Genomic DNA, 23,023 nt, shown 5'->3' with positions numbered 1-23,023 from the left:
CAGAGCCCAGGGCCACCCTCGAGTCTTTCAGCTGCTCTCACTGCCAAGCCCAGCTGAGCTTTTTGAAGTCCCCTTGTTTGCTCAGAAAGCAATTTTCTCTGATACTTCAAGAAGGCGTTTGTTGCACTTCCTTGCATGACAAGCACTACTTTAAACAGGCTTTGTTTTCCAACCCCTGCGTTTGAAAGCAGCACACATTAAGTCATCCAATTTCATACACACTTTGGGTGAAGTGGGAAACCAGTCTGTGGTTAAAAGCACCAGTCAAAGGGAAGCAGTGCAAGGAGAAAATCCCAAGCATCATTACAAGCTTTGCACGTGACAAAGCGCTGAGGGAGAATGTTCAGGAGTGTTCAAAGCCCACCAGCTCCTGCTGTCCTAAGCAGGAACATTGGAAAGCCAAGGCTGATGAAAGACACCCAGGACTTTCAGTTCTACAGGAACTCCAGCCCCAGATGTACCAGAAGACGAGACACACCAGAAGTACAGTGCAGCTGCTCAGGGAGCTCAGTGCCAGGCAATTGTTGGGCACAAAGGAAGTGTCTGAAGTGGTTTTTGCAGCCCACACCAAGTTCATCACTGCCACAGCAACAGTTTTCACAGGCACTTCTTGGCTAAACATGCTGTGTTCATTGCAGCTCAATAATACATGAATATGTGTAGTGACAGCCAGGTTTGGGGAAGCTCAGTACATTGTTACCTATGTAGAAAATTAAGAGGAAGCAGAGCTTACACAAACCAAGCCCAGAAGATATTTGTAATAGTTTGTTAGCCAACAGCTAATGTACACTGAGCAGTTTAGTTGTTTTTCCACTCTACATTATTTAAAGACTCTGCAAACAAACATCACCAAGCAAGCCATTGATTTTTGGCAGCCAGCATGTACAGTGACCAGGGTTAAACAAGGACCTTCACTGGCAAGGGAGATGCTCGACTTCCCAACAATAACGTGACCTTGGTGGTTGGTGGTTTTATCTCTTCACCCTGTGTTGGTGGGATAAGAGGGCAATGTCTAAAAGGCTTCTAGGAGAGAAGTAGATGGCTCCCTCAACCATCCCCTGGCAACTGCACCCTCTGAACATTCCAGCTCCCTGCTGCACACACACCCACCGCAGCAGAGGAACATCTAGCAAGGGTATTTTCAGATCACAGATGCTTCTAGTAGGGAGAACAACTTCCACATTTGCAGCTTCAGCATTTCAAGACCCAATTACCAGAAGGAGATTTGTAGAATTTTGCCAACAAAACTAGACATTTATTTCAGGAAGAGTCCCAGAAACGAGCTCTTGTTTGTAAAAAGCCAGTAGAGCTTACTCTGGTTACAATGGAGTCAGCTGTCTAAAGACACTTCTGTCTTCTCAAACAGGCTGATGGACTTTTCTCAAGATGATTCAGCAGCAGAAACTATTTCTTGCCCATTTTTATCCTTCCACTATATTTATGATTTGTTCATTAACAAAACAAGGAAAAAATACTGCAAGCCAAATTTTGCAAGCGACCAGTTTCTCCAAAAAAAAACCCCAAAACACCCAGCCCACTTGTTTCCATATCAGCAACAAGAAAAGTGTGACAGTTTGTTGAATTTCTGCAGAGGCTCATGTCCAAGAAGCACCACAGATAATTTCCTCTGGACCTCTTATTCACATGTGCCAGTTGGTGCAGCCAAGGCTAATCCTGTCACTAAACAAGCTCAATGAAGGGAACAGCACAGAGACAACCCCCAAACTTTTCCTCTCATCACAAAGTGTAGCAGCACCCTGACCATGCTCCACAATAGCAGCAAAAGGCCTCTGCCAAAGGCATTAAGCTGATAATTAATCAGTCTGGATCATTGCCTGACTTGTAGTTCTTGCAGCAGAGGCCCCAGCAATGAAGTTACAATTTAATTGAGTGTAAAAATAGGCAACAGCCTCTGCTGTCTACAAATAACACACATCTGCTGATGGAGGACAAAGAAATGAAGAAATCTCATTTAGCAGTACACCATAAATCACCCCAGGACTGTGCTCTGCTAAAATTCCCCACTGGGACACTAGGAGGGATGGAATTATGGACATCAAGACCCAGCAGTCCTGTCTCCCTTTAAATTTTCTCTCCACCCATACTGGAAGGTGGCATGATCTTCTTGGAAAGTGTGTCTTTAGGTGTGTCCAAAGGGAAATGTCTGGGTGTACCCACAGTTAGTCATCCTCCCACCACAGCTTAAAAAGTCAGTAAGAGGAATTTTCCTTAGAAAAATCCTCCTCTGCACCCTACCCCTGCACTCAGCCTGCCACCGAGTTTAGAAAGGTGCTCAGGAAGGAAAAAAAAGCGGAAATTTGGTTACACAACACTCAGGACTGTCTCAGCAGTGCAGTGTTCTCACCAATCTATGAGGGACCAGTGCTGTAACAACTTAGGGGTAAAACCAGTGAAGAATGGCTTCCACCTCACACAAGTCTTCTTTTCTAGGAAGACTGGGAGATGCAGGAGGAACACTTTGAACACAAATGTAGGTCCACTGTTACGACCATGTGCTGAGCACCACAGGGCTGACAAAGCTCCTGCTGCCTGTAGGAGAGGAGCTGTATGGACTCAAGTCCTTAAGGCTGGTTTTGTTACCCTCCTGAAGATCAGCCCGTTTGCTGGCCTCCCTCTGATGGCAAAGGTTCCTGGTTTGTACCACTCAGGAGTTATCTCCCACACCACCTCTCAAACAGCACCCAGAGGCACTGCCAAGCCAAGATAATTGCCATGCATGGATCTCTGTAAGTGAGGCTGGGACTTAACCAACTGCACCAACACAACAGTAGTGTAGCAAGGCTGAGGGTCTGACAGTGGAAGATAACTCAACAGAAAGCTAAGCTTTTCCACCTTTTTTTTTTTGACTTTTGGTATTTCCCCCACTCACTGCAGCAGAACCACAGCACGCTGCATCCTCCTGCCTTGCCAAGAGGATCTCATGGAGCCAGTGCCCTCCTGGCCTATGGTCTCTGGTCATTGCTTTCTGACAGTGAAACTGGAATCATGAACACAGTCTGTAATAAACACAACTTTGCCTTACAGGAGCCAATTCCCAGGCCAATGGCACCTGGAAAGCCACCAGCTCAGGCAGGGCCTCTCGAGCACACTGGACTGGGGAAAAACGAACCCACTGTTCTCAAGAGATGGAAGAAACTTTCAAAAAAGCAAAATGTCTTTGTATTATTTCACTGGGGCTCACAGTTTGGCTTGAGCAGGCTAACCCCTGGAGAGGGAAAGGAAAACTGTCACGCTATGCAAGGATTATCCCCTGACGCAACCATGTGAACAAAAGAGACAATAGTAACATCAACCTGAAGTGTGGGAGCACCTACCAGTGCTCATCATCCTTTGGAAAACTGATCCAAAGCAAACAGCTATAAGATATTTACATGCCTTTTGACCTCAAGTGAAGAGAAAAACATGTCTCAGAGCCTCCTGTGTTCACCTGTTCTCTAACCCTGGTCATCCTCCTCACTCCTCTTGTACCTCAATAAGGAACATTTTGAACAGGCTTCCAATTCAGCAGACAACAATTAACTCAGATGAAGAAAGAAAAGGAAAGCACTCACTGCAGTATAATCTCCTCTCTGCATGGACATGCAATACCACAAAATGTTTCTCAAGCCCAGACACAGCTTCACAGCCAGACAAAAGCATCTTTTAGGACAGACTTTTGGGATTCAAGTCGTGCAGCCAGCAAAGTCCTGCACCAAGTTATAAGTTATAAGGAACCAGCAGCCACTTTCCTCTTGAGTAAGGGCTACCCTGAAAGTGATAAATCTTGGGCTACAGTAGCAGTCACAGAAAAGCACAAGGTCCAGCAAGTGACATGCAACCAACACACACCATCATCCCATAGTCTATCCAATACCTTTGCCTGTTTTGACACATCCAGGTCCAGCAATAAAACCTATTGCTACTGACTGAACAGTGTTATTACCATGGTCAGCAGATCTGTGACTTCCCAGAAGCGTGAGGGCTCCTAGTTTCTTTCTGTAGATCCCATGGAATAAGCACCAGAAAGCAAGTCCCAGAGAGGCCCACGAACTTCTGCATTGGCTCTTGACTGCATTCCACTTCCTACTGACCTGCCAGCTTGCCCAGGATGCAGAGCACCAGTAGAGGCACAAAGCAAGCAGAAGGGAGGCCCTGCAGGACAGAAATGGTTTATGGCTGCCCTTGCAGCAGGCCAATTTTTGTATGACGAGAAGAACAGTGATGTCCAGGGTCTGCACTGCCCCATTCCAAGCACTACATGTTCTCCACTGTAAATATGATGAGTTGTTCCAGGACAGGTTGTACTTGAGGGCAGATCAAAAACAGCAGGAAGGCTATCCTTTGGTTCTACACAGGCTTCAGGAAGGGAGGGAAAGTATTTCCCATCCTCCTGGCAACGGTTCTGAAGTCTGCCTGCATGACATTAAAAACCCAACCGAGACAACGTCATGTCCAGGGAGCTGCTGTTTGCCAGGCAGCTCATCCCACCAAGGACAAATGGGAGCACAGCTGGGAAGGCAGCTCAGTCTTCAAGTGGCCTGAAGAAACTTCCCCATCCCTTCCACTGGACAGGAGCTTCCAGCAGGTTCCTTCAGAGCAGCCCCTCCCCTCCCCTGCAGGCAGAGGCAGGGCAGTGCTGGTCACACCCCCACTGCTGGGCACTCTGCTCTTGGCTTCACACAACTTCACTGCTGCCCTCCACCAAAGCCCTGAGATCCAAGGCACTTGCTGGATGACTGGTGAGCCACAGCACTCGCAGAGAGCTCAGACAGAAAAACCTGGCTCTCCTTCAGAGGCAGATGGGGCCTCTGCAGAGCAGCAGCACACCACAGCTGGAGCTGCATCTGAGCCTGACCACAGAAACCAGACTATGAGATTCATGTCATAATGGGGTAGAGAGATGAAGTGCTGGGTTTCACAGGTCATGGAGCTTCAAGGCAAGACCAAAAACATGCACATCAGAGCAAACTGAGGACTTGTGCTACAGGAACACTGAAAAGCAATCCCTCCTTACTCCCTCATGTTGCTTTGGGGGTAAGGCTGCACCTCCTACAGCAGCCTGTGCCCCCCCAGCCAACTCCTGGGGAGGCATCACTGCCTGAGAGCACTGGCTGCAGGCCACATCTGCATGCAGCAGCTGCAGCAGCCCAGCAAGGATAAGAGAATGTAGATGAAAAAAAAGCCAGCAGAATCCTGAAAAGTTTGAACTTCCTGACACAGAGTAGAAGGAAGTAGTTACCCCCCTTGCCAACAGAATAATACCTAGAAGCTTTTTCGAACAAAAGCAAGCTTCTTTGCAAATGGCAATGCATTATGTTAATACTACCAAGAGAGGAAACTGCAGAATTCTAAAAACAATGATAAAAATAATCAAGATCCGATTTGCTTTTCTGTATTTATTCCTTATCTCCTTTTTGTATCACAGCCATGCTACGAACTGAACTTTTAAAGTTGAATTCCCCACTCCCTTAAGCTCAGTCACATGTACTGGAATTAAATCCTTGCATACTGTAAAGTTGCATTTTATGAGCCTGCCCAATGAGTAGGAGTAATGGGGGGAGAGCTGGGGGTCGAGGTGGAGAACACAGTAGAAATGTGAGCATTTCAGTTTTAATTACAGTCATTGAGACACATTAATTCACTGAGATATGTGCAAGTACAAGCAGAGTGACCAAGTCCTGAAGTTTGATTTTTGTTTGATTAATGTAGTTCCACTGATAAAGTTGGAAATTGCTTGTTTTTTAATGGTATATCCCCAACACAATCTGATACTCTGCAGGAGTTGTTCAGTTATTTTGTTGGTCTTCTTTGTTTGTTTGTTTTTTAAGCAACTCTGAAAGTGTCTGACCTCCCTGAGCTCTTCTATGGCAGCTGCATGAGTGACTGGCCTTTATGAGTCTTCTCTTTTATATCCATTTATTTGAGACTTCATGTACCAGATTCAAGAAAACAAACACACTTGTTATCACAAAGGTGTGGAAACAAGGAATTTAAAGAAAAAAAGTATAAGTTTTCTTTCAAATAAAAACTGTCTTAAATTAAGAGGGGAAAAAAATCCAGCCACTGAAAGCCAGAGAAACATGGGCTCAAATCTTCGGTATTTAAAAAACAGAGAAATGAGTACTTTTTAACATATTTAACATGCTGGCTACAATTGCCAACCAAATGAAGAAAACATCAAATGCAAATGAAGCCTTCAGAGAGAAAGTCCCCCCGTGGCTGAGTCGTGCACACGGTGACAGGACACAGCACACACAGGGAGGGGACAGGCAGAGCCCACCCCGCAGCCCCTGGGGCTGCCTCCCAGCCCTGCCTGACACCACTGGACCCCACTGTGGCCCCTGGGGTTCCCCATCACACCAGCAGGTCTCACACCCCAGCTGGGAGGCCCTGCCTTCCCGGACATGTAAGACACTTTGCTAAATGGGATCTCTAACGACTTAAAATTACGCATCTTTCACTCCCCCCCACCCGACCCACACTGTCTGGTTGATCCCTACTATGCCAGCTCAGCTGACCTAATTCCTCCTGTTACTCTGATGCTGGGAGACAAGCCAGGTGCTCCTGCAGCCAGACAGAACATTATTGCCCCAAGCAACCAGTGATGCACAATTTGATTCATTTCTATCAGCCCCCCTTGAAACAACCTTGCTTAGTAAACAAATGCAGCTGAGATCCTCACTTTGCATTTTGACAGCATCGCTATGTTTATGGTGATATTTAAGGTCTGCACATTATAATCCAGGAGATATAGCACAGTTAAAGCACCTCTTTGCTATACAGTAAGCTCAGAAGAGGTTGCAAAGCTATCTATGGGCAGGGGTCTTCTGAATTCTGCTGTGAACATTTGTTAATACATTTCTCAGAGAGGAACCATAACATCTGAAGACAATTAAGATGCTTTTGCTTAAGCAAAATATGTTTAGGTCTGTATCTGAGAAACTTTGCATGTGAAGACCACATCATTATCATTCATTTTCCACCAAGTTTGCCATTTGTTATTGCTACATGAACGTAAGTAACAGCAAAAAAAACCCAAACAAAAACAACACCCAGCCAACAGAAAGCAAACAAAAAACACCCGTACTTATTTTGAAAACAAAACCAAACCAAAACCCCTCGCAGATCAAAGACCACCACCTTTGCTGACCACTCCTGTGCTTGGCTGCTCATTTCCCACTGTATCTCACTTCTGGGATGAAGGCAGTGAACCTCATGGATGACCCACATCTGCTTCCAAGGACCAGAGCTTCTCGAGGTGCTTTGCCAAAGCAAACCAGAGCCATCCAGCCTGGATTCCTACCACCAGCACCAACCCTCTGTTTGCTAGTCTGCTTGTTCTGCAAAGCTTTTCAACTGGTATCAACAGGTGGGAAGGCAGGTGGTGCAAGAAAGGGAGAGGAGAAAGGAAGACACTTGAAAGTGAACTGTATCCTCAATTCTCTAGATAAGCTTGAGCATTAAGATGAGCTTTTGAAACACAGTTTTATTGCAGTTTAGGAGCAAGTTCAGTCCAGCCACAAAATTAAATCTTTTAATTAGGCTGTGGTTTGAACCTATAAATACTCAAAATAAATTCAAGCATTCTCCATCTGAATTTAATCCCATCCAGCCACTGATTACGAGGCACCTCTTCCCATCTATCCTCCAAATCTTCACCTCCTTGCTTTGCTCGCTCCAACCAAACGCACTCAGTCATCACAAGGATTTACACAGTGGAAATTTTCATGGTGGAAACACTGATGGAACTTCAAGGAGAGCAGCACGAGCAGCACTTCTGCCGTTACAGAGCTCTGCTGTCAAACTGCGAACACAACAGCCGACCAGTTTCCGATTACTCCTGGGAAACATTCCTTAATCTGTCATTATAGTCTGAGTAATGCTGCCTTCCACAGGAGCTTTAGAGGCTATTAACCACCACATTGCCGGCTCTTCCATGACACCTTCATCATGTGAGAGGAGCACAGGTATGTGCTTTACACACGGGATGAGTAAAACAGTGATCATAACTTCAGAAATGCAGCAAGACAACTCCCTCTATAAAAAGCCTATGACTCCTCTGAGGTCTATATTTAGTGGTCAATATTTGCTAGATGTTTCTGTGACCTGCACAGGGGGGTACTCGGCTAGTGAAGGCTATAAAATTCTCAACTCTCCACAAACATATCCATTTTGGTCCACTAAACTCTCAAGCCTCACCCTACAAAACTACTGGCAGCGGGTGGTTGGGTTTTTGTCCTTTTCCCTTCCAGCTCTAAATTAAGCCAGATCCAATCTTCAGTGATTCCCTTCAACAGATGGGAGGATGCTGACGGAGCAGGACAGCACACACACCATTCCTGTCCGCAGTGCAAACAGAAAGAGGATTGCTTGGCAGTTCAGAGAAGCCTGCACTTTACACCCACTCACCAGGCAACCTGCCAGCTTCGCTCGGGGATGGAATTAAAGCAGGATTTAACCAGGCAGCCTGACCTCAGGACTGCGATCTCCCAGACACAGAGTACCTCCTTAGTCACTCCCAGTGTCGCAGGGGAGCCCTGTCTCCCCGAGATGGGGCACCCGAACAGCAGCGCCTGAGGAGCAGGAGATCCTGCGTGAGGTGGCACGAGAGGTGGTGAGGCATGAGGTGACACTGCTGCAACACTGATTCATCCCACACCACGCTCCCCAGCACGGCGCTGCAGCTGATGAGGCTGGAGGGCACTGGGAAGGACACACCTAAGGACACTGCACTCCAGAGGTCCCAGGGGACAGCAGCAGGCACGTACACAAGATGCAGACTAACAGCTAAAGGCTCCGTGTCAGAAAAGGGTGATGGTGCAGACAGCACAGCAGAACATCACAGCCCAGCAGCCACGGTCCTATTGATCACAAGGACTTGCTATACAGTAGCAACACAGCAAGGCTGTTATTATCACCAGCCCAGGCTGACTGATCACTAAGCTGAGAAGTGGTTTGTTCTGCCACCCATTCCTTAATCCATGTGCATGAGAAAAACTGCACTGCAAGGACTCCGTGTTCTTTGTCTCCAGATGATACAGTCATGCCAGCAGAAATATTTTTGGTGAGTCTGTGCTAGATGAGCGAGTTAGGCATTACTCTCAGCTCATCCCAAACTCGTGAGTACAATAAGCCAACTTGTCACCAAATTATGGAAAGCAGACCCTCAGGTAACACAGGCTGAGCACAAACGTCACAGCAGTGCCCTGCCTGACGTTAACAGCTGGGTTGCCGTGGCCAGTCCATCCCACCCGTGCAAAAATTGGGAATAAAAAAAGAAAACCAACACAAACCCCACCCAATACCCACACAAGCACAGTCCTAGCCAGCCTGCTTTAAGAAGCAAGCTCAGCTCGCAGCACAGAATTAGGGAAAACACACCAGTTTAGTAATCCTTCTTCCTATTTCACGCAGGAAAATGCTTTCTAATATCCAAAGCATGACTTATGTCCAGGAATAGCAGATTTTCTGCCCTAGCACCAACACAGCCACGTGTGAGATCTTCAGTTGACACTTACTCAATCTGGGGCAGCTGGCACAGCACAGGGAGGAAAACACACCCAGGTTCTCCCATTGCCCAAAGATCTTAGTTACATGTAAGAACTTAGTTCTGAGTAGTGCTGGAAGAAGCTGTCTAGGACACAGTGCTCCCAGATCTGAAAAGCTCAAGAGTTACCTTGCTACCATTGAATCCCCTCAGCTAATCAAGATCACAGAATCAATGCCCTGAGTCAGAAAGGAAACCAGAGCAAGTCCCACACACCAGACCACACGTGCTAACCTTCCAGTGTCAATGTGTGTGAAGAGTTGAGCTGATCCTCAGAGTTTTGGAGATCAGTTTTCCGAGAAACCTCATTTCCATACTGGCAGAAACCATCATTTGTATCCTTGTTGTTACTAATTTCCACCTTAAGGAACAAAAGCTCATTTGGCTGCCTTCAGAGTAAAGAGACTTCTGGTATCCAGATGTCCCTCTGGACTGCTGAACCCCCCTCGCCTGCTGCAGACTGGGGTCCCCAACTCCAGCCCCTCTGCAAGCCAGCTGAGGAGTCAGGGATTGCTCAATAACTACTAATGCACCCCACAGATGGCAGAACAGAGTTTTTACTGTATGCCAAACATCTCCTGTGCCTAGGAAAAACCTGCACCACAACTCCATACAGCCACTAAACAGACAGCACTCTCAGAAATGCAATACAAGATGATTTATCCTCTTTTTGAGCAGGGATTCTTGCATTAGGCTTCTAAATGCACCTCTCATTAATACATGAGCACATAATAATGGGAATATGCATATTTCATTTTGTGAGCCATTCTCATGTTCTGACACTGCTCTCAGGACTCCAGCAAGGGGATCTATAAAAGTCCAGTCACTGCACTTTTATCCATTAAACATTTGTCAGTATCATTTACTCCTAGGAAGCTTCTTATTTTGTCATTATTTATGAACCAATATCACAAAGATCTATGACATGAGAAGTAGCACAGCAATTTTCCTGGATTTGAAGGATAAACTATGGGTGCCAGGGTGAAAGCTGCTTGTCAGTGCTCAATATCAGCACTGCAAATGTCTGTCTGAAGCAAATCTGGCATTACATCAAAAATCTTGTGTTGTATGGGGCCTGGTTAACATTAGTTTTTAACCAGGAAAATGCAAATGAAAGCATCACTGCGTGTAATCACTTGCTTACAGCCACTGTGGTTTTGGTAACCATTTCCTTGTGTACATGAGTAAAAGTCAGAGTCACTGTTGACAGGCAGAGCAGAGAGAGGGAGGACACAAAATGCAATGACAGACAAAGCTACAGGGCAACATTAAGTTCCACAGGAAGTATTATTTTCCTTCAGCTCTATGATGTTGTAATACAGGAATAAACCTCTTCAGTTTTAGAAGGCCTACAAGGAAAGGCTCAATTAACTGCAAATATATTTTCGAGGGTAAATACACATGCAGCTATGAATGAAGCAACCAATCTTGCCTTGGGAGAGCAAGGTGAGTAATCACCAGTCTTTTCTACAAAGTAAGGAAAAGTGGGCAGTAGCCAGCCTTCCACAGACCTGCACTTTTAGCTTTGCAGGTAATTTACTCTCATACAACTCCCCAGCAGGCCAAACACTCAGACACATTACACACACAACCCATGTGGGTGGACCCCATCAGACTGTCTGGTGACCGATCACCTCATACCAGAGGAGACTCCACACCCTGGAGTGGGCACTATAAAACACCCACTGCTCCCTAAATCATCTCATTTTGTCTGAGAAATCAAATTACTCAGGTCATACAAGGACTCTCTGACAAAGCTGGTAACTAAACATACAGCTGGGCATGTCTTGAGCCCTGGACCATTCTCAAGTTCTTGTTTTTTGGCATCTAGCACAGTTTCTTGTGAAAAATCTCACCAGACTACACTGCTATACATAGGATTTAACTAAAGCCCATCACAAAAGGAGAAAAACGCATTGCTATAATTGTAACAGCGATAAAATTGCTCCTTTTGCAGAAAATGTCTTTGAGCTGCTTCCTACCCAGCAGTCATTTGAAGCAGGGAGAGGAACACAGCAGAAGTTTTGAAAGATCTGCAATGAGCACACCCAGCAGCATAAAGGCTTCATACAAATGCAAACTACAGAAGAAGTGCAGGAGCAGCCGCTCACTCCCTCAAGCCAAAAAGGTATTATGCAAATTTAGAAGGTACAGAGAAGGATAAAAAACCCCATGAGATCTAATGCCCCAAGTGGCCTGTGCCCAGAGGAAGCTTTCCCAGCTACTCTGCAGCACACATCGGGCCAAAGGCAGCCACTGCTTCGCCAGCCCAGCTCTGAAGGGCTGCTCAGGAGCAATGCACGGCTACATATCCAAACGATATTTTCCAAACGAATCCTGCTCCCAGCAGCTTTCTCTCCCTCCCAGAGCAACCTGACACCCCCACACTTCCACCTCTCACCAAAATAAACCCCCGGGGCCCCAGCAGCACCTGGCCAGAGCCCCCTGCTCGGGCAGGGAGGGACTGACACAGCCCCCAGACTACAGCCCCCAGAAGGCACCGCAGGCAGGCACCGCTGCTCCGGCCGGCCGGGATTCGTGTCTGGGGTGACGTGGGAGCCACCGGAGCCAATCCACGGGAAAAGGAGGAATGTCAACAAACACGGCGGCCTGCGGGACACGTGATATCAGCGGCAGGGCAGCGGGCTCCCGATAAAGCCACCCCAGGGCCAGCCGGGGGTCCCTGGTCACACAGATGTCACTCCACATCAGCCCCCACCGAGGCACCAGACCCTCGCCCACAATCACATGGGTTCCATCTTAGGCTTCCCATCCTGCAGCGTTATTTTAAAAAGCATCACAAATATCTAAGAAAAATCCTGCTGGGTCACTGGGCAAATTAACTAAATATTCAAGGGAAAAAAATAAAAAGTCATTGGATAACTCGGGTTTCAGAGCGGATTGGTTTTAGCCCCTCAGATTAGATCTTCAGGGCTGACTTTGAAGGAAAAGGCAACTGTGGGAAACCACAATAATCTAAAAATGCCTGCTGCAATTTTTAACACTTAGTGACTGCCACAAGGACAACAGAAAAATGCCAATTAAAATCCTCTGGAACTGGAGACAATCATATGCCACAAAGTCATGCTCGCACTATTTTAACACGGCCCAGGAAAAAGAAATTTTCTCAGGGAGTTTATCCAGACCAGAGAAAGAAAACCAAAGGTGGGCATGCCAAAAATAAACTACTGTAATTTTATTTCTAGGATTTTGAGAACTTAAGAGCTTCCTCCACAGACATATTCACCACACACTGCATTACATCCTGGGAACAGAAGCTCCCACTTCAACTGCCAACTGCACACAAGTTCTATGGTCCAGCCAATAACTAACACGTGATCTGCTCAACAGTGTTTGTTTATCTTTCCCTAACTTATCAGAAGACTTTTCCCCCCAGAATACACGTCTGAATACAAAACATTTGTTAAAAACTTAAGTTTCACAAACTCCATTCAACCTTTCCCAAATCCAAAATGTTTTGCCATAATTGAATGTATTTACCTGGAAGTCATACAAGGCAACAATGTTTTCATGCTTCAATTCCTAGAAAGAAGGGAAAAAAAAGACTATAAGATAAGAGCAACAAAGGGCATATAGAACAAAGACTGAAGGAAACAAGTCAGTTTGCTTTTACCTTAAGGATTTTTATTTCCTTGCCCAGCAGAGTTTGTGATTTTGCAAGGTTCTTCTTGTTAATGCATTTCACAGCTACTTCCAGCTCAGGTTTCTGAAATAGTGCATATGTAATGCAAAGGTAAATGTAAATTTCACCATTAATTTACATTAGGATAAGCAGCCTCTTAACAGATTACAAATACTATTGAACAAACTGTTGTGCAGCACCGGTAAAGGCCTCTCAGTTCACATCCTAATGCCTACCTCTCGCTTGTTCAGACTTGCCCTTTCCAAATTATGCTTGTCAGCCCAAGGAGAAAAGCCCAAGGTTTGGGTTTTTGTTACTACTTTATATGGCGATTATCCTCTTATTTAATCACTAGAAATAAACGCACTGTGGGAGCCACAGCTTATCCCAAGCCCTAATGATGGAAAATCCACTGCCGGATTGGTTTCCTTTTATTTACCAGTATGAGATTTCTCCTCCTCCTGGAAAAATTAAGTGGAGAAAGAAAAAGACTTCACAGGCACAAAATAAAAACCCTAAAAAACCCAACCCAAACTAAAGGAAGGGCTCTCTACACACTTCACAGACAGCGTGGAGGGATTCAGAGTTCACAGACAGGGGAGGGCAGGTTTTGGGGGAGTCTGTGGACACCCCCCAGGCAGCTGCCGGCCTCCCAGCCCCAAGGTGAAGCCACCTGCCGGGACTATACGCCTGGCTCCCAAAGAAAACTCCAAAGAGAACAACCATAAATAACAACAAACAACACGTCTGCCATCCCCAGGGCTGCCCCGAGCCCGGGGTGATGCCCGGGCTGGAAACAGCGACCGCAGCCGGCGGGGACGGGGTGACCGGGACGCGCTGCCCAGCTCGGCCCAGACCAGGAAATAAATAAATAAATAAATAAATAACCGAACAAAAAAGCAAGAGGGGGGAAAAAAAAAAAAAGGCAGCCGGTGTTCTCACCTCTTTGTGCCTGCCTTTGAAGACGACGGCGAAGGCTCCGTGCCCGATCAGGTCCTTCCTGCTGAACTCAAACTTTCCCACCGCCTCCATGGCGCTGCGCCGGGGGGTCCCGGGGGCCGGCGGGGAGGCTGCGGCCGGGGCGGCTTCAGAGCTGCAAAGGGACGAGGAGGAGGAGGAGGAGGAGGGGGATGGCGGTGATGAAGGAGCTGCCTTTAAAGAAAATTAAACCTCTCCCAATCCAAACGCGACGGGGCAACCACCACCACCATCACCACCGTCCCCCCTCCCCGTTCCCCCAAGGAGCGGCCGGCAGCCGGAGCAGCCCCGCTCCCGCCGGCTCCGCGCCGGGCTGCGCTCCCCACCTCGCCCTCGTCCATGGGCTGCCTTTTCCTGCCGAGCGGCCGGGAGCCGGGCATTGTCAGCGGCCGGGGCGAAGCTGGCTCCTCAGCGGCGGGCCTCCCCCATCTCCTCCTCCTCCTCCTCCTCGGGCCGGGCCGGCGCGGCTCCTCGGGCCCCGCTTCAGGCGGGGCTCCCCATGCCGAGCCCCGGCCCCCCCGCCGGCAGGCGCGGCTTCGCCGAGAGTCCACCTTAAGCGCGATCCACCTTAACGCCCGGTCCGCCTCGCGGCAGCGCTCCACCTTAAGCGCGATCCACCTTAAGGGCGGCGGGCGGCCCGCGCCCCCGGCTGTCGGTGCTGGGGTCGGGGTTGGGGTCGGTGCTGGGGGTCGGTGTCGCCCCGCGGGTCCCGCGGCTCGCTCGGGCCGGGCCCGCACAAAGCTGAGCGGACGGAGCGGGTCGTGCCGGGCGGCGCAGGCGCGGTGCGCGGCGGGGGAGGCGGTGGCGGCGGCGGCACCTGAGGCGGAGCGGCCGGGCCCGGCACATTTAAAGGCGCCGCCTGCCGCCCGCCTGAGTCAGCGCCGCGGCCCCGCGGGCCCCCTGAGCCCCGGCCGGGCGTGGGGCGGGAGGGCTCCTGCCGACCGCTCGGCCTTTGGGGGGTCACGGAATCACTTCCGAGTTGGAAGGGACCCACGGGCATCGTCAAAGTCAAACTCCTGGCCCTGCACAGGACATCCCCCACCATGTACCTGACAGCGTTGTCCAAAGGCTTCTCAAGCTCTGTCAGGCTTGGTGCTGTTACCACTGCCCTGGGGAGCATGTTCAGTGCCGGACCACCCTCTGGGGGAAGAACCTGTTCCTTAGAGGCAACCTAAACCTACCCTGACACAACTTGAGGCTGTCCCCTCCTGTCCTGTCAGTGGTCACCAGAGAGAAGAGATCAGTACCTGCCCCTCCACTTCCCTTCATGGGGAAGTTGTAGACCTCGATAAGGTCTCCCCTCCCTCTCCTCTTCTCCAGGCTGAACAGACCAAGTGATGTTTCCAACAACTAAAGAAACGTGTCTGTTCAGGTGAACTGTTAAAAGTTCACCCCAGGAGCCATTGAGGGGTTCAGATGGACCGCAGTCCCACCACCCCCTCTTCTCCCCCAGCATCGCCCACCTCCTCCTCCACAGGCTCTGGCCCCTCTCCACACGCTCCTGTGCTGGGGGACCATGGCTCCTCCGTGGGGAGCAAACCAGACTTCCAGAGTGCCCGAGGGTGCCTCCATGGAGCTTTCCTCTGAGGAACCCTTCTCGTTGAGCTGCAGAGCTCAGCATGGAACCACTGCTGCGATAAGAAACCTTTCCTGGCCAGAGCCTGGTGTGCGTTTTGGCCGTCCCCAGTCTCTTGCTGTGCAGTGACCCACAAGCTCTGCCCTCTGGGTGTGGGCTCACAGGAACCTCTCACGCATTTGCCTCATCCCCTGCTCCAGAGTGCCCAAACCCACCAGCCCTGGTGGTATCCAGAGCACTTGCGCACTCACTCCAGTCTGTACACTTATCACGACATCCGAAGCAGAACATCACATTCCAGCTGCAGAGGGAACAACGTGCCTCGCAGGCAGCACCCTGCTCGCACACTCAGCCTGGGGTTTGTTTTTTACACAACTGCTCGGTATCGATCTGTGTATTGACCTGTGTCAGCACAGCAACACCAAACACACCCTGCCCGTACGATGCCAGCGGCTCCGCAGTCGCCCAGCACAGAGGGTGCTCGGTGTCGTGACGCCGAGTGCCTCCAGTTATCACCGTTCACGGCAAAAATTAGGAACAAGCAGCACTTCACAGTGTCAGGCTACGTTATCTACACAAAAGCCGTGGCTGACTGATAAGATGTCTGGCCTCTGATCTATTGCCCTTGGTTCCTGCGTAACTCGTGTTCAGGTGCCTTCCTCTGCTTAAAATTTTGGCAGAAAGATGACAGCGTATATCAAAGGCCATTGTAAAAGTAGCAGTGCCCGACTGGTCTTAATTGGTGTCTCAAATCCCAGCGGTTATTTAGTGCTTTGTGGGAACTGTAAAGGTCATGAGGATATTCTTCAATCTGATGATTCTATCTGTTGAAGTAGCCTTCAAACTGAAACAAGACTAGAGCACCTTTGTGATTTCAGCAGAAATGAATTTAAAAATTGCTTTTTAAAAAGATACAATATACTTAGCTACTTGTTTTCTTTCACTCCTCTAGGCCTGTATCCTCCACATCTACAATTTCAGGCCATTGCCAATGATCACAAGGGGATAATTAAAAAGCTAACACAGACACAGGTAAAAATGTCGAACATCATCAAACTTCCAAAAAATATCAAGCTACTTGGCAAATGCCAGACACAGGATTTAATTCTACCAGTTGTTAAAAGCCACTGTCTCTAACGCAGGAGGTAATAGTTGCAAAAGTTTAAGGCAGGAAGTGAAGAAAATGTTTTGAAACTTCTCAGATGATTTCTAGGCAGGCAAAATCTTGTATCTGCTTTGGCTGGAAAGCAGCCAGAGCACCCTGGTTAGCAAGTGCACTCTTGCAAGAACTGTGGTAAAATCTGCAGTGCCCACACGTGCTTCTGCCTTTCCTTCCCCAGCACAGCAAAGACACCCAGTCCCAGAGCTGGGCCAAGGAGGAAGTCGATGTGACTGCTGTTCAATTAGAGGCCAAAATATCCCGCTGGTGAATGGCCTTTGTTCTGTACTGCCCGTGCTTATTTTGTTCCTTCACGTGCTGTTGGTTGTGAAAAAAAAAGCTCAATGTAACTTAGATTTGATTAAACCTGGGTCCTAAGGTAGCTTTCTGCACACGGCTGTCCACAGAGCCAGGTGGCAAAGTCAACCAACCTCCTCTCTGCTGACATTTTATTTTGATTTTAGGCAAACTGGGTTCGTTTGAAGCAGGCTCACTAGTGAATAAATGGAACTCCAAGGTAGCAGAAGAACTGTGAAGGAACTTGGAGGTCTGTACAAGGATCAGGACCAAGTTGTACTGGATGCCACGGGCACACGAGGCACAACTACTAGTTTAACATTTGTAGCATTTAAATGTCTCTCAAATGTGTCTTCAAAAAATAGAGTAGTGAAAATATTTCAAACTTCCACAGAGATTTAAAAACTTCCCCCAGGATCACTAATAAAATGTAATACCACTTGACAGCAAATATGGGTTTGAGATGTTTGGAGTGCACTCTGCAGACACATTTGTTCATGTTGGAACAAAGAGGGATGAAAAGCTTTTTAATTAAAAGTAGGATTCCTCAAATATTTTTTTTCTGTGGTTTGCTGATTAAATGCTTATGCTGTATCAATTCTTCCCTGATGTCCAGAATTCAGTTTGAGTATGTTTAGGCCAACATCCAACACATGCAAATTCTTTTCTCCTCCCACAGTCTCCCATTTGCTAATGATGAAAGTGCTACCGCCAGCACATATTCAACTGCTTCCTCAGATGGAGGCATTAATCTTTGAGGGGACAGAGTAGAGAGTTCAATTTACTAATGCAAAATATGAGTGGGGAAAGATCTACTGCTGAGATTTATGATGGGTGGAGAAAAATATAAGCATACACCCACTGTGGGAAACCTCTGAATATTGTCTTGAAATTATCTTTTTAATTTAATGCAACTTTATTCTTTTTTCTAATTCAAATGTGTAGGAAAACAACGGCCAACTGATATCCCGATGACTTAAGTGATACTTTTTTCCAATACCATGTTTTAATCAGGAGTCATAAATATTGCTGTTTCTGTCTCCTGTAAGCTCAGAGTGCCATCCTTACCTCTGGGCTGCAGAGGCACAGTGTAATTATCTCTGAGCTGGGGAATTGGTTAAAGCTACAGAAGTATGAGGGAATTATGCAAGACCAAGCAAACTCAGAGTATAGATTTATAATAAAGACAGAATAAAGATTTCCATCTGGGGCTAAACTGTTCTCGTTACAGTTCAACCTATGGAATAAATTATGCATGTACCGAACCAGTAGCTCAGGGTGTGTCTGAAGCTCATGTAGGTACAACTTTTAAACAAGCTCTTTTAGGAGGAACCTGGAGCAGCACAGACTTCATTTTGGACTGCAAAAGTTTAACTTGGAAGGCAGATGGATGCTGTGGAGAGCTGGTGCATGCTCAGCTGCCTGCTGCTGTGTGTACTTAGCTGTAGGCACCAGAGCTTCTGTGCACACTTGTGTGAGACTTCAGTCCCTACACCCAAAGAGCAAGATGTGCCCTTTGCCTGTGCCTTCTATGACCAGTGACATTTCACATGTGCTCCTGTATAGCTGAGACCTGAGCTGTCATATCCCAGAGAACCTGTGTCAGATGCGTGACACATTTCTTGGTGCTTTTCTAGACAGTTCCAGCTTCTTAATACAAGCATCCACTGTGGGCCAGACAGTCACCTTTCCCAAGATCGTGATGTCTTTGCTTTTCTAGTTCAGCAACTCCATCCTGGTGTTCCCCACACTGCCTGATGAGAGATCAGAAGCCACCCATGAAGCTGAGCCACTGCATCTGGAAGGCGTGGGGGAATCCTTGGCCAGATGCAATCACAAAGAACAAGTTCTTTCCCTTGCTGTATATCTCTGTTTTGAAATCAAAGTTCTGCTTGATGCAGAGGGAGTTTCCAAGGCCCTCCTGTGTAATCTGTGTATTACAGCAATTGCCTCACGGACACAGATACTGAAGACCAGGACAAAAAAAATGAGCATTTCTGGAGGAAGGGAAATGCCGGACTATGAGGCTTAAGCACATGAGCAAGATGGGATTGAACATGTTACCACACATGGGTTGAGCCTTATAATTGATCCCATGTCTCCTCTTTGTGTGAAATGAGTGCAAAGCCTGAAGATGAGCTTTAATATAGGCTGTAGCTCAGTCCTGTGTAGTGCTGTTGCTGGGTAATTAATTTTCTTCACAGAAGCAGATGCCAAAAAAAGATGGACAGAGTAGTACAGGAGGAAAGATCAGAGTATGAGTTCCAGAGTACATCTGGATGAAAAGCAGACACTGTATTTGTGTGGATTCAAAATCTGATGCAAATTCAGACATGTTAAGGCAGTTACACATCCGCTTTCCACAAACCTCCTAATAGCTGAGGGTAATTGCCAGTATCTGGGCAGAGCCAACACTAACCTGAAAGCTGGAAGTTTTGCCAGATTCATCAGGAAGGAGTGAAGGTACTGAATATGCAGTGCTTGGCTGAAAATCAGTTTGGTGGAAGAAATATGTGGAAGGTCTGCAAATATCTAAGTCATAAAAGTAAATATTAGCCCAGCATTAATGAATAGAAGGGAAGCTGCAGGCTGAATCTAATGGAAAATTAAAATTACATTGTTTAATCACATCCATTTCTGATGTCTGCTATTAGGTTGGGTTCTGGCTCAGTACAGTAAGGGTAAGACACAGATTACAGTAGAATTGCACCAAATTCACCAGGATAGGAGAATTTTGAACACAGCCTTGTTGTGTTGCATTCCTGGAGAGGCTGAATGAGTAGATTAATTTGGAGTCCTGAAAGCATCTGTAAATTTACAGCAGCAGTATAAGTTGTGTCAAGAGTATTTGTTCATACCTCACCAGGGATCTGCAGAAACAACATTCCAGCTCTGGTAAGATGCTTTTGTCTCAGGAAGGGAGTGATCCTCCACTCACAACATCAGCTCTTGATCAGTGAAACGAGACACTGGATTAAGTGGTGGAGTTCACAATCTGCTCCAACTTTCACAGCCAACTGCTCCCTGTGTCGCACGCACAGCAGAGTGGAAGACATTTAGGTGCCATCTAAACATGGGATAACACAGCTGGAAAGCCTGAATGTTTGAAGTATTAGAGCATTGAGGTTATTCAAATACCAGCTGCTGGAGCAGCACACACAGGAGAGGAAGAATCACTTCCCATGTGCTTCCATAGCCCTGTCATATTACATTCTGGATTTATTTATGCTGTGGGGCACTTCATTGATTAATAGTGTTGAGAGATTTAACTGGCCACTAAATTATCCTGGCAGGCCAGGTCTGAGTTGTTTTATTACCCCCCTCCCCACACATACACACCAGCTTACTGAAGAGATATTATGAATTATTGAAGGCAGCATTTTAATGTACTCAGCAAGGTGCTCTGGCAAGGGGCTTCCTGGGTTCCTATGGCATTTTAATACCAAATATATTTCACCTACTGGCAGAGGGCTCTGGGCACTAAAGGCTGTACTTGGTGTTCAAATCTGTTAGCACTCACATCAAGGATCATTACCTAACCTGCCTGTCAAGCAGCTGATTATATTAAAATGAGGTTTGCCAATAAATAAAAGAGTCTGCAAATCCTCCACCCAGAGCAGTCTGTTTTCAGGCTAATTGGAAGCTATTTTTTGCCAGAACAAGTACTGCTTGTCCATAAATCAGCAGGTATCACTGTGCAGTTCCTCACAAGATGTCATCTCCGCCCTGGTTGGGAGCAGACCCACACTCACCACCCTCAGCCTCCCTGCACAGCTGCACACACACACTTCAGTCTGTGCCATCCATAGGGCCTCACTTTTGTGCTCTGGGATTCCCTCCAACATCCATTCAAGTCAACAGGATCCTCTGCAGCAGCTCCAACGTGCTTTGGCACCAGCCCTTGCTTTGGAGACCTCTGCATTAAAAATAACCACTCACCTCATGGCATGGCATGGGGAAGACTATTATGTCCCTTTTCTTTCACATCTATGGAGTCATAGTTTAGGAAGCCAGAAGAAGGTTGCTCAGCTTTCAGCCTGGGCTTCTTTTTAGATAGGGCGTGGTCATGGTGGGATGGATGAGGAGGGGGCATGACTAAAACCTGGAGCCTTACCCTGTATAAGGACCATCTTCTCCAGGAGAGAGCTAAAGTTCATGGTCAGAAAGAAACTGTCAGCCCAATAGAGTCTTTCTAAAGCAGTCCAGGCTGACAGTGAAGTCACATTATCACCTCAGATGTCTTTGACCTTCTTAAAAGCAGCCTTAAGACAAAAATCACCAATGAAATCTAAAATATTAGAAGTCAGCAGTGACTTCCCAGAGAAACCTGTATCTGTCCTGTTATGAATCAGAGGCCTTTATTGTTTTTCCTGCTCTAAAACCTGCCACTTAGAGAGCAGGTTTAACACCCTTTCACTGCTGGATTACAGCAAAGAGCCACAGAAGCATGCAGGATTATAGAAACACTCACTTCTTCCTCTCTGTCATGAACCTGGGAAGTCCAAGACATGCAACAACTTAAACATGGGATTCTCAGGCATTTTCTTTTTGGCTGGGCTCTTTCTGGGGTTTGGTGCCTCAGCACTGGTGCCCATGGGGAGGGAAGGCACGGCCAGGAGCATCCTACTCCTGGGACCAGCTCACTTGGGATTCCCAACTGCTTCCAGCAAGCTTTTAGCTTTGCCTTGGGAAGGGACTGTTGATGAAACTTTCCTCTTTATGACTAAGTGGCTTGGAGAGGTCTGTGTTTTCAAGCTGGCCAGTAGCATATACAATTTCAAGCAGGCATTGGTCCAGCCAAGGCCTTACTCACCCCAAGTAAAGCCTGGACAGAAATGATAGCTTCCTTTATTTACAGACGTGTAAATAACAGCTGTAACAGCGAGGAATGTCCACAGCAGATAGGACAAGGCATAAGAAGCTTCAGCAGCCATGAAGGAGATCTGTCTCCCTGCTGATGAGTTCAGAAGGGGAGCAGGGTGCCCAGGCAGCCGAGCACTGTCACTGCTGGAGCCTTCCTGGGGCAGGGTGGGCAAACATCTGACAGGAATGACACAGGCAAGGACAAACTGTGTCCTTGGACAAGCAAACTGTGTCATGCCCAGCTCTCTTCCCGTTTCTGTGGTTTATTTTCAGTGTTCTAGTTTTGGGCAGAGGCTGAGAGCTTCTCTCCCTAAAAGCCCAAGGTGAGCAGTTACTCCTAAATCTCTCCTTAGAATTTATCACTCCTAGGTATACAAAGAAAGATCACTTGGGAAAAAAAATACTCAGGCTCTTCCTCTGGGCCTGTTATCAATTTTCTCAACTGACAAGGACAGGATGCTCACAAGAACTTTAAAGCTGAGCGTGGCTACTGCTGGTTGCAGCAGCTGGGAACTGTACCTGTGTTGTCACACTCCAAAGCAATGATCCCCAGTCCTTGTGTGTTTCTAGGAAACCAGAGGGACAATTCACCCACACAGAAGCCCAAATCGATGAGTGGCACGCAAGAAAAGTTTTCAGTGGAGCATCAGAAAGGTTTTTTTAGTGTTAAGTGCTTTCAAACCCATTTAAAAAAAAATATAAAAACATCTGCTCTGCTAAGATGTCAGACCCACCCATATCTACATCGCAGCACTTATAGCTCCACAGCAAAGAGGAAGACCTAAGGACAAGGTGATAATGAAATAAGTTATTTTTAATCTGATTTTTTAAATTATTTCTTTCCTTCTCTTTTTGAACACCTGAGCTCTCTGCTCTATGAATTCACAGACCAATTGCCCAAAATGCATTTTAGGTGAAGCACTTGCCTGGGACCAAAGGTCTGTAGTTGTTGACTTCTTG

At 47.3% G+C, this 23,023-nt stretch overlaps 1 protein-coding gene across 7 annotated transcripts in view; it reads right to left on the bottom strand.

Moving 5' to 3' along the window:
• Window positions 1-15,827, bottom strand: part of ULK1 (unc-51 like autophagy activating kinase 1) — a 79,737-nt gene extending 63,910 nt beyond the window's left edge. For 5 of the 7 annotated variants that reach the window (XM_027689582.1, XM_027689587.1, XM_027689585.1 and 2 more), the window contains exons 1-4: window positions 15,632-15,827; window positions 14,133-14,283; window positions 13,182-13,274; window positions 13,049-13,090 (exon numbers count right to left, since the gene is read on the bottom strand). In XM_027689582.1, coding sequence (XP_027545383.1) covers window positions 13,049-13,090; window positions 13,182-13,274; window positions 14,133-14,283; window positions 15,632-15,789 — 444 coding nt within the window. In that variant the 5' untranslated portion in view covers window positions 15,790-15,827. Of the gene's footprint in view, window positions 1-13,048; window positions 13,091-13,181; window positions 13,275-14,132; window positions 14,343-14,494; window positions 14,894-15,631 lie in introns of those variants that run through there. The other 2 variants (XM_027689584.1, XM_027689588.1) reach the window with 2 other exon arrangements.
• Between the last annotated feature and the right edge of the window lie 7,196 nt (window positions 15,828-23,023).

Source organism: Neopelma chrysocephalum, unplaced genomic scaffold, assembly GCF_003984885.1.
Source record: "Neopelma chrysocephalum unplaced genomic scaffold, ASM398488v2 Primary Assembly neopelma1_77, whole genome shotgun sequence".
NCBI lineage: Eukaryota > Metazoa > Chordata > Aves > Passeriformes > Pipridae > Neopelma > Neopelma chrysocephalum.
Note: the sequence above shows the minus strand (reverse complement) of the source record. Positions and strands in the feature narration are given on the sequence as shown.